At 35.8% G+C, this 16,632-nt stretch overlaps 1 protein-coding gene across 2 annotated transcripts; it reads right to left on the bottom strand.

Annotated features, from left to right (window-relative positions):
• Nucleotides 1-1,046: 1,046 nt before the first annotated feature.
• abcb4 (ATP-binding cassette, sub-family B (MDR/TAP), member 4) lies at nucleotides 1,047-16,286 on the bottom strand. 2 transcript variants are annotated; one of them, XM_026284845.1, is made up of 28 exons: nucleotides 16,181-16,286; nucleotides 15,507-15,653; nucleotides 15,152-15,212; nucleotides 14,504-14,672; nucleotides 14,345-14,396; nucleotides 14,048-14,239; nucleotides 13,799-13,970; nucleotides 12,990-13,114; nucleotides 12,482-12,653; nucleotides 12,137-12,250; nucleotides 9,770-9,880; nucleotides 9,551-9,676; nucleotides 9,256-9,459; nucleotides 8,995-9,165; nucleotides 8,759-8,920; nucleotides 7,414-7,575; nucleotides 7,142-7,285; nucleotides 6,920-7,024; nucleotides 5,857-5,934; nucleotides 5,629-5,712; nucleotides 5,087-5,290; nucleotides 4,893-4,993; nucleotides 4,667-4,807; nucleotides 3,821-3,977; nucleotides 3,327-3,524; nucleotides 2,599-2,805; nucleotides 1,579-1,725; nucleotides 1,047-1,338 (listed from the first exon to the last, which is right to left on the bottom strand). In XM_026284845.1, the coding sequence occupies exons 2-28, from the start codon at nucleotides 15,566-15,568 to the stop codon at nucleotides 1,141-1,143; spliced, it is 3,819 nt and encodes a 1,272-aa protein (XP_026140630.1). In that variant the 5' UTR covers nucleotides 15,569-15,653; nucleotides 16,181-16,286; the 3' UTR covers nucleotides 1,047-1,140. The 2 variants fall into 2 exon arrangements, with proteins under 2 accessions (XP_026140630.1, XP_026140629.1); XM_026284844.1 differs by having other exon boundaries at nucleotides 15,152-15,215.
• Nucleotides 16,287-16,632: the final 346 nt, after the last annotated feature.

The raw sequence follows: 16,632 nt of genomic DNA on the forward strand, positions 1-16,632 counted from the left end.
TTAAATTGTAATCAGTATCTAGCTTGGCATATGGCTTCCTTACTCTGTGACAGTAAACCAGCTGTGAATGTGATTTAGGTCTGTAATCATGACTGACTTCTAAATTTAACTGGCACAAAAAGAAAACTCAGCCAAGTTATTTTCTAAATGCATGTTGTTGATATTATTGAGTCAATTTTTCTTTTCTTTTTTTTATCTAATGGTTAAATGACATGCCTCTCTCTCATGATTTGTGCTGAACCTTTCCAATATTTTTGTCCACACCTTCTTGCAATCAACCGCAAGCTCACATTCAGATCTGCCTCCAATCATCTCCTGAAGAAATAGAATAATGCCTGTCCTACATTTCAGAGGAAAAGCACCATTCATTGCATCTTTCAAATTTAATTGAAGTACAAAAAAATAACTAAACTTTATACATTTTTTTTTAAAAAGTCTACTATCTACTTTTATGACTTCAATGTACTGTAGAATATGAAATAAAAAATTAAGCTAATGAAAAATGGAATCTTTATTCTCTTTTTTTTTACAGTAGGCTTTTACAGTATATGCGATAAGAACAATGACATAAGACCAAATAAACGACCATTACGTTAGTCTGATAAATATCAAGGCACAACACACAGAGAACACTATCACGTAGTCACTCATCATAATACAAACTCTTTGGTCATCTTCTCACTTTAAGAACAATAACTATCTTCACTAATGAGAAAGCAAGGCAACATTTTTGGAATTAGGCACAAATGGACCAATTATGTATATATAAATTACTGTACATTATTATGCAAAGACAGTCACATTTGAAATGTTCTGCCTTCTGCATGTACACAGTGTGTGACCAGGAAATCAGAATATGGTAGTGCTTGGTAGAACGGTTAATAGAAATACCTTTTTTTTTTTAAATACAATTAAATCAGCAACAAGAAAGCTTTGATTTGGATTAATGTTACATCTTAAAACTGAAAAGTACAAAACAACAAGGCACGAACAGTTACACAATATTTAGTCAGGCCACTGCTCTGCTAAAATAAGACATCCTTATTTTTTTCATGGCTTCCTGTAGCAATAGCACTCAAAATGTAAAACAGGCCTGCGTGTATTTTTATTTTATTTTTACCTAGAATCTGCTCTTGACCATCAGTGACTCATCTGAGAGGTGACGAGGGTGTAGTACGCCCCCTGCTGGCTGAGGAGCTGCTGATGTGTGCCCTGCTCGATCACAACCCCGTTTTGGACCACAGCTATACGGTCTGCGTTCTGGATGGTGGACAGCCGGTGGGCTACGATGATACAAGTGCGGCCCTCGCGTGCCTTATCCAGAGCATCCTGCACTATCTACTCACAGGACAGAGAGAAGAGAGACCAGGGAAATTGAGTAAAAGAAATACAGTCTCTTCACTATTTTCTAGCACCTTGAATACTGTACAACCGTATGAACGGGTAACCAAAAGCAATCATTTTTTGCAGACTCATAGCTTTGATTTCTGGTTTTTGATAGATGATATGAGTTTGGCTACAGTATATAACTCTACGGTGTATGAGTGTATCCTGCTGTTGTGTGAACTGTGATCTAACCTTCTCACTCTCCGTGTCCAGAGCAGATGTGGCTTCATCGAGCAGCAGGAGTTTGGGGTTGCGGAGGATGGCCCTCGCTATAGCAATACGCTGCTTCTGCCCTCCTGACAGCTGTGTACCTTTATCACCTGCTTGTGTCTGGTATTGCTGCAACCAAAACACAATATTATATGGTTAAATTGTAGACAGTCATTATAGGTATATATATAAATGAAAAAAAATATGTATACCAAAAATTATACTTATACAAAAAAGAAAACATTTTATATATACATATATACATATATATATATATATATATATATATATATATATATGTGTGTGTGTGTGTGTGTGTGTGTGTGTGTGTGTGTGTGTGTTTATGCATGTGTGTGTATATGTATATGCATTTATATATTTATATATTTATATATGTTCTTTCTTTATATATATATATATATATATATATATATTTTTTTTTTTTTTAATTATTATTATTTCTTTTTTTCAAGATTAGAACATTATTTTTTGTTTCTAATGTACACTACTGTTTTGGGTTGGTACTATATTTTTAGGTTTTAAAAATAAGTCTCTTGGGCTATAAAGGCTGCATTTATTTGAAACAATTTAAAACTATAATAACATTTGAAGTTATTAATGTGAATGTTATTAGAATTTACAATAACAATTTCATATCTTAAAATATGGCATAATATATTTTAATATATACATTTTCAGCAGCCATTGAGTCTTTAGTGTGACATGATCCTTTAATAACTTTGTTGTTGTTGGTTGAAATCAGTTGTGCTGCTTACTGTATTTTTCCAGGATTCTTTGATTAATCAAATGTTCAAAAGAACATTTACTGTATTTGAAGTATAAATATTTTGTTACATAAAAATGTCTTTACTGTCACTTATGATCAATTGAATGTGTCCTTGCTGAATAAATGTATTTTCTTGAATAAATGTAAAGTTCTTAGTTTTGCCCCCTGACTGACTCTTGAGTGGGGTGTCTATGAGGATGATGGCTGCACTGTACCTGTGGCAGCCCCACTATAAAGGAATGTATGTTAGCAGCCTTAGCAGCCTCTTCGATCTCCTGCTGGCTGACTTTTCTGCTGTTGTCTCCGTATGCGATGTTCTCTGCCAGACTGCAGTCAAACAGCACAGGCTCCTGGGAAACGATGCCAATTTGCGAGCGCAGCCAGTGGATGTTCAGTTGCTTTGCATCATTGTCATCCAGCATCTGTTAATAAAGGGTAACTTTTACCAAAACAATGTTTTATTACTGGTATAATGCATCTTAATGCTTCTTTATTATCCAATTCAAATTTCTGTAACAGGTACAGTATCTTGCTTTTGGCCCTGATGGCTAAATATTATTTTGCTATAATAAAGTTTTTTTAAACAGGTCTGTGTTATGGTCTGAGTCATAAAGGTCAAGGACCTTCATGTGCATGCATTAAGCATGTCAAGCATCCTTTAATGTGCATATCCGGGTTTCCTTGTTTCTTGGCCTGCCTCAAGATACCTTATCACTGACCTTTGAGAAAGATTTTGACTTCCAAGGCTGTTGTGTACTGAATGACAGTGCATTTATGTGAATGACATCTTGCTGAGTTGGATGAGTGAAACTATTTAGTCAATTAGATACCCGTGGGAAAATCATTAACCTGTCAATAAAAGTTATCATATAATATATGCTAAAAAAGCTATAAGATGTGGTCTCTGAGTCACCGAGTCACGTCTGTATGTGTGTTTTCCTACCACTTTGCCCTGCTGAGGGTCATAAAATCTCTCCAGTAATTGGATGGTGGTGCTCTTGCCACAGCCACTGCTGCCCACCAGAGCGAGAGTTTGCCCCTTCTTCACCCGGAGCCTGAGACCCTGCAGCACTGGTACATCCGGCCGGGACGGGTAGTTAAAAAGCACATCTTCAAAACTCACATTCCCTTCAAACTTATCCTACAAAGATCACAGGAAATAGTAACATCAGAGCACATTTGTGTGTACTACTGTCAACATGGCAAATTATTAGTCTCCTGATGAACACATTGAATGGCACAGGAGTCCAGCTCTGCCTGAGTCTTATCAGATTAGGATAGAACAGCAGAAGTGGGCGATTACTCATTTCATGACATGCTTCTAAGAACTTGGGAGATCGTGGCTAGAATTAAGACTCACTACAATCAGAAAGCTTTTTATCGTGTATTGGGCATAGGGTGTATTCTGGTGTTCAGGTGCATGCGTGTAAGGAGTACCGGCTTGTCTCCATCCTCTGAGGCACTGTCAATGGCTGGGACTCTGTTGATGAGCATCAGGATATGAGAAGCAGCCATCTTGGCCTTGGCGTAGTTTGGGGTGAATGAGTTTGCCTCTCCAACAGCCATTGCTCCATACACCACAGCTGAGATCACACTGAGAGACACAGACAGATAGATCACCCAGGGTTAACATTAACAAAAAAAAAAAAGATATATATATATCACACACACACACACACACACACACACACACACACACACACTAAAAACAGTAATAAAAATGGAATTTACTCTATAACACGGAATGTCACAGAATTTGTCAAATTTTGTCTGAAAAAATCTAAGTAGGTCTGTAATTGTGTCCAACATGTATTTGACAAAAAACATTTATTTTAGAATGATTCATAATTTTTATTAGACTCTGGGCCTATGGGTAAACACAGCTATTTAATTAGTTATTAAGAGTTTTAATTATGGCTCTGTTTAAAAGAGCCCACTTGTTAGATAACATGGATCCTCTTGAATCTTCTCTCTGTAAATGTAATGAATCACCAGCTTTGTTTCTGTGTTGAGAATATCTACATTCACTGCTCATCTGGATAGATTGTTCTAACTCATTTTATCTTTTGTAATTATTAACTGATACTGTAGAAACCAGCGGACTTTGTACCGCCCAATCCACTCCCACTTAACCCCTGCACTGTAGTGTTTTAGCTGGTTTGTGTCTCTACTACCTGACCTCACTCACTTCTGTTTATTTTTTACGCATTTGAACTACCTGTGACAATGTGACATATTCCATAGTCTGCTGTGAGAGAGTCAGACATGTATTGAGTCACTTACAGAAAGACACCCTCGAAGGTCATCAGCTTTTGTTCAATGAGCCAAGAGCCGAACTTGAAACAGCCAGCATAAGCGAAATAGATCATCGCTTGAGAGAAGGAGAAAGTCAGGCCGAAAACATGTGCTTTTTTCTTAGCGTTTCTAAGGAAATCAGACAAACATCAAGCTCATTTTGAATCCTAATAGATATATAATAGAATAACTATTAGTCATTATTTAAACATACTTGTAGGGCACAACTAAGTTTTCCTCATACAGAGTCTCAAACTTGCTCTCCCTGGTCAATGAAACCACAGTACGGATATTCTCAATGGCTTCAGTTGCAATCTGAATGGGAAAAAAATACATTGCAGACAAGATAGTCATTTAAGACAAGTGATTTGATTTGTGCTTCATTAAAGTACAAGTATAAATGTTCACCTTCCCAGCTTGCTCAAGCTCTTTCTTGTCTTTTAGAGCATGTCCTGCCAGTAACTTCATCTGAATGGCTCCAGCCACAGCCATGATCGGCACAATGGAGAGAATGAGGAGGGTCAGCTGCCAGCCGTACACAAATGAGATGATAATGGAGGTGCCCAAGTTGGCCACATTCTGCGCCAGTGTTGCCAATCTGACACCAGTTGCCTGTTGGAAATAAAGTCAGTGTGATATTTGTGATGAGCTACTGTGTTAATATGGAAAAAAAAGATGTCATTTTCAACACTTAACTTGATTTCTTAAATTGAAACAGTATTTAATCTGTACTACATTTATCATACAAATATACAGTGTTTGACATTAATAGAGCAGACTAAGCTGAAATCAAATGGAGCTTAAAAAATACAGTACATAGGAAATAGGGAGTCATAGTGCAATTAGTGATGAGCTATTTTGTTACTCTACATGGCTAACAATTTAGGAGCTTGGGACAATGTGTGGGACTATGTGTTACTCTCTGTGGTGAAATAGGAAATAAGACTTACACCCTGCACTTGAGCTGTATCTGCAGCCAGTCTGGTGGTCAGCGCACCCACACTGTTCTTACTGTTATCATACCAGCTCAGGTCCTAAAATACACACAGACAGGCGTCGTACTACTCTCCATCAGCAGACATCCATATAAAGCTTCTTTGGGGTAAATCATGAGATGATTGAGATGATTGAGATGATTGAATCTTGAGATGATTGGTTTATGTCAGTTATCGTCTCACCTGTCTCATCATAGCATTAAAGGCTTTAAACCTGAGTCGCATGGTCAGAATCTCACCAGCTTTTCCAAAACAGTAACCCTAAAATAAATTAAAAACTATGAAAAATACACAAAGATGAAAGACATAACATTGTTATTGAGTTCTTAAAAATTGTCATGCCTTTTGACTAATACAGTGCATTTAATATCTTCTGACAGCTATAATAGTATTTTATTTTTATTTGATGAAGCACAGTTTTTTTTTCTTCATAAAATCCATAAAATGGCTTTCATTATTGATGGGAAAGTCTTATGAAATTCTCTTGCTCACCAAGGCATTTGTTCGATCAAAAACAAAGTAAAATAGTAATAGAGTGAAACCTATTTTCTATTTTAATATATTTAAAAATGTTTTTTTTTTTTTATTCTAGTGGTGGCAAAGCAGAATTTTCAGCATCATTACACTAGTCTTCAGTCTCGCACGATCCTTCAGAAATCATTCTAATATGCTGTTCTGGTACTCAAGGTACATTGGGTATTATCAAAACAGCCGTTCAATATTTTTGTGGAAACTGATACTTTTTCAGTATTCTTTGAACAGAAAGAAAAGAAAGAACAACATTTAAATTGAAATATAAATTCAAAGCATATGTAATTTTATAATACATTTGTGAATTTACATTTAAATATATTTTCTTTTTTGCTATTTGAGTTCTATTGTTCCATTTTAGCAGGTTTAGTTTGACTAGGCAAATAATTCATAGATCTGTCTGATATTCATAGGTGTTTACAAAGTGGTATTTCACAACAGTCATCAGCTTTCAGATAAGAAAGATCATATGAACTTTTTACTACCACTCAATGTACAGGATGGCCATCACATGTATGCTTATCAGAACATAAACGTGACATGAACACCTTTGATCTATAAAACCATACTTCTCCATCTCTGAACTGAACGTGTATCAAGATGGGACCCAAGTAGTTTATTATTATACATAGTCAAGTTATACAATTTTTGTTTAGCATTCAAAGCAGTTTATATTTTCTGTGTTTGAACATTGATGCTGTAACAGAAAACAAACCTGAAAGAACAAAGTGAAGAAGGACACAACCCCAATGCCAGCGAACAGCAGAGAGTAGAGCTCAGTCCTCTTTCGTATAACATCCTGATCTATCTCAGCAAACACCTAGAGAAGAAGAAATGAGGAGACAGGAAAATAAATGTTTGAGGAAAAATGTCTCTGTAATGCTGACTGTCAATTATGGTTATCATTATTCATATTTAATTTTCATGTGCAACATACAGCAATGATTTTAGAGAAAATGACAGCAAATGCAGGCTGCACGCCTCCGTTTATGGTGGCACATAATACTCCAAACACCATATATGGCCATTCCGGTCCATTCAGTTTCAGGACTGTCAGGAAGGAGATGTTTGGAGCTTTCTCCTACAAACAAAAGAGAGAACAAATAGAAAAAGAACTATGTTAAATAATTTCAACCAAAATATCTAATCAAAAAATACAAAAAGGAAAGAAAACATGACCCTCATTATTGTCTACACCTGGTCTGTTACCTCCTCTGTCTGTTTCTCTTCATCCTGCTGAACTTTTTCTGAGCCACTTGTTGATTTCTGTCTGAAGAGTGTGCGATCATTCAGAGAGCTGACTGAGGGACTCTTTTCATCCATAGTCATCTCCTCTTTGCACTCCTCTGTGTCCTTTGTGCTCCTAAACATCTGTGATTCAAACCAGGAAACTTATAATAAACCACAGAATTCATTTTCCATGTTGGCTATAACGCGTTACAGTCATCTAATTACTTTTCCTGGTAACGCAGTAATGCATTACATTTTAAATATATGCAATTTGATTACAGTTACTTATGCCAATAAAATTACATTACTTAAGTTACAAATTATTTAAATTGTTAAAAATTATGAAGTTAAATCATGTTAAAGTGCAGACGAGTCCTACAGCCTTTAGATGCAATGAAAGGTCGTATTTGAATTCGAATTTGAGAAAAATTTGTTTCTCTTAGTAGTGTATTTTCTAGGTTTGATAACTTGAAAAGTAAAGTAAACTTGAAAGTAACTTTACAGTAAAGTAATTAGTAATCTGATTACTTTTTAAATGCAGTAATCAGTAAAGTAATCAAATGACAGTTTTAAAAAAGTAATTTGTAATTTGTAGTGGATTACTTTTTTTGAGTAATTTACCCAATGCTGGTTATCACGCACAATTTATCAGAGCATGCGAAATAAATACTTGACTCTATAAACTTTCAGCAAAACATAACAACTTGCTGGCCTTTTAAACTTTTCTTTTCTGATGTTAAACATAGCAGGCAGGACCAATACCACTAGACTTAAAGGATAACATGTTTCAGCTTCAACATTACATATTTATAAAATGTTACCTTGTGGACGCATTGACAGTAATTCAACCATTTGAGATTGTCAAGTCCCTGTAGTTTTGGTTGCTACTTTACAGAAATATTTGACAAAGATCGTGTGAGCTTTACTATCTGCTCAATATCTTTCATAGGTACTGGCACTCATGTTGCTTCAGACTTGGCAGCTCTTGTAGAACATGAATGATTTCTAGTTGCTACAGATCACTGTTATGTCAAAGCTATGTCAAAGGGCTTTTTTCACCTTTAATGGACAATGAAATTTAACCAGGAATTTAAATTTAAATTTAATCAGGAAAATGAAAGAATGAAAACAATTAAGTGGAAAATAGGACCAGGAAAAGTCCTTGATTGTGACTCAAACTCGAACTCAACCAAGAGCAACTCCTTCATATGTCAGTGCACTACTGACAAGACAATAGGCTCTGACGACCTTTCATGTTTTTAACAGCAATGTGCCACAGTTGCATACAAAACTCATGTGTTTCTGCATAGCATGAGTTTCTAACCTGCATAGAAACAAGAGACTGGTAGATTCCTTTTCTCTCCATCAGTTCGTCATGTGTGCCCAGTTCTACAATTTCCCCATTCTGGAATCCAGCAATGACATCAGCGTTTCGAATAGTAGACAGCCGGTGAGCCACTATAATGGTAGTTCTGCCCAGCCTGACCTATACAGATGTATAAAAAATTGGTATCTAGATACACACACACACAATATTTCCAGACCGCTATTTTTTGTTACCTTATCTAACGCTGCTTGCACAATAGTCTCACTCTCTGCATCCAGAGCAGACGTAGCCTCATCAAGAAGAAGGATTTTTGGGTTGCGCACAAGAGCCCTTGCAATAGCAATGCGCTGCTTTTGTCCACCACTCATCTGGGTGCCTCTATCTCCAACTAGAGTCTCAAATTTCTGAAAATGAACAGAAATATTGGTCAGAGTCTACCTGATCAATCTTTTTAATCTGATTGATCAAATTAACTTAAAAGTAAAATGATGTACATCTGGGAGCTTCATGATGAAGTCGTAGGCATTGGCTTCACGTGCGGCCTGCTCGATCTCCTCCTGGGTGACATCTTGGCGGCCATAGCGGATGTTCTCTGAGATGGTTGTGGCAAACAACACTGGCTCCTGGCTTACTACACCAATCAGTTGTCTCAAACCTCGCACGTTCAGAGAGCGAATATCATGGCCATCTATAGTCACCTGAGAGGTTAGAGGAAAAGAAAATGTAAAGCTGGGAAAAAGAACAGGAAGGTCAAGGAGATTGTACCTCTCAGCCTCTCTTAATACTTACCGTTCCATCCTGTGGATCATAGAAGCGTTGTAGGAGCTGGATCGTTGTGCTTTTTCCACACCCACTGCTGCCCACCAAAGCAATGGTCTGTCCACTCATGACTTTGAGATTCAAGCCATTCAGAACCTACAAGCCAAAACAGAGCCATAGCTGGAGTCTTTTGGTTCTGTAAAGTTATTTTGTTCAGATGGTTTTTAATGAATCGTTTGATGGTCTTACTTTCACATCCTGTCGTGAGGGGTATGTGAAGTGAATGTTTTTGAACTCTATGTTTCCTTTTACGACATCAAGTCTGTAGCCTTCCTCAGAGAAACTGTTGATTTTGGATTCCTGTTGGTGGAAAAAAAGGATAATGAGAGAAATGTATTCTTTTAAATACAAGTTCATAATCAAACCTCATTCAGACTAATAGACGTCAATATCACACTGATTGCTCTACACCAGAGAAAAATGGTTCCCTGTGGTCTTCTATTCATTGGATCTCAGTAGGGAAGCACCTCTGATCCTGAGACCAGGCCATTTTTCCTGGTGCTAACACAATGAGGGGAAGTTACGCAACTTGTCTCTGGATTATTTTTGCGCACATTTTTGTCATTGGATTTTATCTCAAAGCCGCTGTCTGCTCACTGTGTGTGTGATGTTTGTTTACACTTGAACATCTGAGTCTAAATAAAGACAAAGTTTAGTCCGGTGTGTGTGTGTTTTAATTGTTCAGGCTTGCCCTTCTTGGAACACCGAAGAGAAGTTACATATCAGGCAGTGTTGCTGCTCTGCTAATGTTTAAATGTTCAAAAAATTAAAGCCGTATGAACTGCACTTTCTGAAGGAGGAAGGCGATATGATTGGCTAAATGATCTGTACTGTACAGTGCAGCTGAAAGGATGTCAAAATAACCAGAATATACCTGGAGCTATAAATCAACAAAGTAAGAAAACAATGCAATATACTTCAAAGGTCAGGCTTCCCAGACTTATTTGATTAATGGGTTTTCTTGACTTCTCCATGGATTTTCCAGTCATTTGTGTCTTTTTAAAATCATTTCAGAAAGAGTGCTGCATTCACACAATAAAAATACAGTACATTTTTTACATTTTAATAATATTTCACAATATTTTAGTTTTTACTGTATTTTTGATCAAATAAATGAGCATTGTTGAGCATTAAGAGACCACTTTCAAAAAAACAAAAAAAAAAGTCTTAAGGCCCATTCACACCAAGCACGATAACTATAAAGATAACGATAAAGATATAGTTCTAAAAATCGTTCTCAATATTAAAGAATAGCGGATTCCACACCACAACTATAACGATAAAGGCACAGAGAAAAGATATCGTTGGAATCACTTTCAGAATGATTTTTTTTTTCTAATGAACGATAAAAACATTGCCAACCAATCAGAATCAATCCTGCTGTAATGAGCTCGAGAATTTAAAGCAGCAGACGCGCATCCGCTTAGAATACACAAACAATATCGTTCGCTGGTGTGGATGCCAATATCGTTATCTTTAAAGTTATCTTTATGGTTATCATTCTTGGTGTGAATGGGCCTTTAGTGACCCAAGACCTTCGAATGGTAGCATATCTATAAAAGTGGTAAAGTATTCTGTTTCAGATTTCAGTGTGACTAAATAGTAGATTCAGTTTTTTCTTTTTGAGTCATGAAGAGAACATCATATACAATCATTATACATTTCCATGTGTTTTCTGGTCCTGGAAATCACAATTTTCATAATATTAAAAAAAAAAATCATGACCACAGGACATGATGACACTCATACCATCTTTTTAACCCTTTATCTGTCAATCCCATTTTTTAACCTAGATGTGAAAGTGCACTATCCAAATTTGAATTGTTATAATTCATTTATTAATGTACAGTTTCCACAGTAATGCAATGCCCAATTTTTAATGGTTTCCACAAGATTCACTTTGAGGTTTTAAGCTTTCAACTGATATATAATTTATGATGATTTCTAAAGTGTGATAGGAAAAAAGCCAATGAAAAAATACTTTTTGTGACAAAGGTCAGGTAAGATGTAGATTTTATCATAAATTAATCTATTACTTTTCCTACATAATTTGTAACAAAAAACTGTGGTAAAATATCTATTTAGAAGTCTTAGACATTTCCAACGATAAAGAGTTTGCCATGGTTAGATTAGGATTTATTTGTTATAAAGTAAACTTAGGTGTCCTTCTGAGGGGTTGGGTAACAGTTAAAGAGGTTAATTAGTTATATTCTTGGCTTGCAGCCTTTTAAAAGACATGAATATATTGTGTTGTGACAATTATTGTAGGAAGACTCCATCTGAATCTGAATAACAGATACCATACCAAAAGAAATCACAGTGTTATTTTTAGAAAAGGGGAAGTGTTTAGTTAGTTAGATGGGACGAATGCTCAGATTTTACAGTTTTAAGGCAATTTTTTATTGAGGGTATAATATACTAACATCCTGCTCAGCATCCCAGAAAGCAATTACATTATGGATCTTCTACTGCACTAAGGACAGTTGTTTTTCTTTCAACAATTATGTAACGTAATACTCTGAAAGCATAATGATTAGCAATAATGAGTTCACTCACATGATCAATGATTTGGAAAACTTTGTGGGCGGCCCCTCTTGCACTAGAGAAGGACTGGATGTTGGGAGACGTCTGACCTATGCCGAAAGCTCCAATTAGGACTGAGAAGAAAACCTAAAATAGAGGAACAGAAAATGCACTCGTGAGGCAATCTTTTGCTTATTTATCAGTCTGCTTCAAGTTCCCATGAAGAAAACACGAGCACTTGCTAATTATGATGTAAGAATTTTGGGTTGGGGGTGGGGGTTCAAATCCTACAACATTTAAAGCATGACCAATGTGACTCTGGGATTCAGAAGACCACAGAGTTTTGTGAGGCTTTGTAATAACGCTGCTGTGACTTACAGTTAAAAGTAGGCCGATACTGAATTCTCCAGCCAGGATAAGAGTGCTGCCATACCAAAAGGCCAGTGCATAGGACATATAAATCATGAAGAATGTGAAGCCCATAGCAATGTTCACAGTGATGGCCTTCCTTATGCCAACGTTCTTGGCATCCTCTAAGTTTTTGTGGTACCTTTGGAAAACAGAAAAAAAAGTCATTTATTATCCTTGATGTAAAAAATACGATGATCAAACTAATTCCACACCATCTTCCCAAGTTTCTCCTATTCACATTTTGGGACAGCATATAGACAGAAACTTTCCAGACCAGACCATAATGTTGACCATAACTCCTTCGAAGTTGTCAAGTCTTTATGGTTCTTAGTTGGTTTGAAATTTGAACTGGTTTAGGTTTAGGACATATAAGGGTCAGGTGGTTTATCACTCTGTGTCATGTACCACAAAACATGACTTACGCTAAGAAACAGTGCTGACGTTCTTTAAGAAACAGAAGTACATTCAAACACACCTCAGAATCTCTTTCTTCTGTCCACCAAAGGCAAAGACAGTTCTGATGGATGACAGCACTTCCTCAGCCACTGCTCCGGCCTTGGCGTAGGCCGTCTGTTCCCTCGACGTGAATGTCGTCATCACCTAATGAGGCAGGGATGCAGTGTTGCTTTTTCACTGCATCAAAATAACTTTCGAAGAAATATCCTATGCTTACCAAGACTGCGTTTATTTAATCAAATTTAATAATTTTAATTTTACAAAGCTGAATTTTCAGCAGCCATTACTGGAGAGTCTCATCATCCTACAGTAAAAATTGTAATAAGTATCATCAATGTTGAAAACAGTCCTGCTGCCTAATATTTTTGTAGAAACTGTGATATCTTTTTTTCAGGACTTATTTGATAAATAGAAAGTTCCGAAAAACAGCATTATTTTAAAACAGCAATACTTTATGATATTATAAATGTCTGTACTGTAATTTCTGTCAATTTAATGCATCTTTGCAGAATACATTTTTAAAAAAAATATATATTTTATATATTTATATATTATAAATATTTATATATTATTTATATTTATACATTTTTTATTTTATTTTTCACACTGATGCCAAACTTAAAGCTATAATATCTCTGTATTTGTCCTTGTTGATCATTTACGTTATTTTATTCTCTTTTACAACTAGGCAGAAATGTATACAGTGATAAAACCACAATAATAAACTAAAATAGGGTTGTTTGTTGAGGGGGGCACTATGTGAGTCAGGAGCTTACTATAGATGTAAAAACATTCAAACGCTCTCTTCATATTTCTTGTTTATCCCACCTTTCCGATGATAGCAGCTGAGATCCCGAGTAAAGGACTAACAGCGAGAATGACGAGGGTGAGCTTCCAGCTTTTGACAAAACCAATGATGATGCCAGTTAAAAAGGTGGTCAGATTCTGAAGCAGCGTGCCAAGCTTATCCCCAATGCCTTCATTTATTTTGTAAACATCACTGCAGAGAAAAGAAAGAGTGTGATGTAGGTGTGTGTGCATAATATGTAGATAAATGACTCTTATTGTGCTTCATACTCTGTGAGGCGTGTGTTGAGCTGTCCTGTCTCATTGACATCAAACCAGCCGATCTCCTGTTTCATGATGGAGTGAAAGAATCTCTTTCTAAGTTTCTTCACCTGACGTCCCGCGGCAAGAGTCCAAAAGGCCACCTGCATATATGCGGCCACCAAAACTACAAATCCCATGATGCTGTAGTATATAGCATGCCTGAGAAGGAGAAACAAGACTATCATACACTAAGAAAGATTTTTAAATTACATTAAAACGTGAAAGAAAATTGCAGCGTTCCAATGCAAATCATATTGGTCTTACTTTGTCATCTTCTCTCCTAAAGTCTCATTACTTGGCTGTGGGATGGTTAAGTCTAGACATGAAAAGACCTTATGTTATTGTTAGTTTTGAGAAAAAAAAATCACAGATTTCCTTTTGAAACAATAGTAGATTGACGAGGGATACAAGTTATACACTCACTGGGGGGAAGGGTGATATTCTTTATATTCTCTGCTACTGTATCATCCACAAAGCTGTCTGTCATGTCTCCAAATACAATAACCATGAGAGGAAGTACTGCCCCGTTAGCTATGGACATGACTGTGCCAAGCAGCATCAGAAAAATGTCAACACCATCTGCGTAGCGAAACTGACACACGGACACAATTCTTTAAGAATAAGTTAGTCTTAAAGCATTTTTGATATCTATTTTTACTGATATTAATATTTTTATCGACTCTTAAAAATAATATAAACAGCAATGTGAAAGCTGAGAAATAAAATACCATGATACATAGAAAAACCTGAAATCAATGCCAAGATTGTTCAAGGGATTTAGTCTTAAGGCATTTTAGCGAAAATAATCCATGAAATTTAAATCAACAAAATTAGTTATTTCACCATATCCATTTTTAATTTAGGCTTATTTCAATCCATTGGTTACAGGATTGCTGAAGTATGTAAAAAAAAATATTTAAAATTAATTATTTATAAAAAAATAAAAAAAATATTTAAAATGATTTAGTACACACAACTTTATGGCTGTGAAGGTATTTTTAATTTCACAAATCATAACTGACAACAGTACTACAAATACAGTACTAATAATTTATTTAGTATTTCACTCACTATTTCAAATGTTCCCACCATCTCCTCCTTTTCTTTCTCCTCTTTCTTGCCATTTTTCTCACTGCTGTAAAAAAAATTCACAATTAAGTTTGAAAGATGAAGTAATTACAGCAAGTGGAGTAAGTAAGCAAAAAAAATCTATAAATAATAAAATTAATAAATCTAAGATAATAATAAAATAATTGTATTTTTTTAAAATATAATTTACAGTTACATAGTTAACATAGTCCTTGTTTGAATATATAAATTATCTAAATATTTTGTGACAAATGTTTTTTTTTTTTTTTTTTTTTTTTTTTTTACAAATAGCTCATCGGTGTAACCTGGCTTGCTTTATAAGAGTAAAGTCATTTACCTTACATCTCCATTCTCCTCTTTTTTGCCATTTGATATATTCATTTTGTCCTTCTTGCCCATGTTTGCTGTTTATTGTCGATGGTGATAGACTGATAGTAGGTGTTAGTCTGGAGTTAGTGGTCTTGATGGGGCAGGTGGTTTTGTGCTGTTATATAAGAAGATACTATAACTGTACACACACTGTGCAATCACAGGCACCATAAACCGAGTTTACAGAATAAATACTGATCTAACCTGCAAGTATTCACTGAGGATACCCTCCTACATAATATCTACCACGTAAACACGTCGCTTAAATAAAAACTTCAAGGTGTTCAGAGAAGTAAAATTATTAAAATCTGTCGGTTCCACAGTGAAAATATGCGCTTATAATAAACGTTCAAAGTCGGAGACTTTTGACAAACTCGGTTTGGATCGAATCCAGTAGCTTTAAATACTGTCGAAATCCTGATACTTAAAGACGTGGTTTCAGAAATTCCTTCCCAAAAACCGTAGTTAAAATCATACATTTATTTGGAATCTCATTCACATTACAGGGTAAGCTTTTAAATCGAGTAATTTCGTTTAATATTTTCTATGACAGTGAGTACACCACAGGTAAAATATGTTAAAAATCATTAAAGTGACCGAAAATGACGACTAAATTTGTGGAGTTTATTGAAAGATACATACTGCTCAGATGCTGCCGTTCTCTCTGCTGTCCCAGAGCACTCTGACTGCTGCGCCTCGGGAGCGCGGAGCGCGATCACACAACCTTACTGCTGCTTACATCATTTACAACGTCCATGTCTCATGCAGGCCCTCCCACAATGTGCTCATGGCCACTTTAATGATTGAAAGGCGTTTAAGTGGATGTCTGACATTATATTTACCAAATTTGGGCATGGATTGTACATTCCACGAATACGGTGCACTTATTTTTATTCTTCTTAAATATTAGAAGCACATTGTTGTGATATATATTTATTTTATAAACTATTATTTAAAAAAATATGAACCTAGCTGTACTGTAACCCACCCCCCTCCTCAAATGGGGATTTTGGCCTTTCAGAGGTATCGATCTTCTCGATTATGCAATGACAATTAAAAATCAAATTGTCATTACTTTCCCATGTCTAATTAAT

This window comes from Carassius auratus, chromosome 16 (assembly GCF_003368295.1).
Source record: "Carassius auratus strain Wakin chromosome 16, ASM336829v1, whole genome shotgun sequence".
NCBI lineage: Eukaryota > Metazoa > Chordata > Actinopteri > Cypriniformes > Cyprinidae > Carassius > Carassius auratus.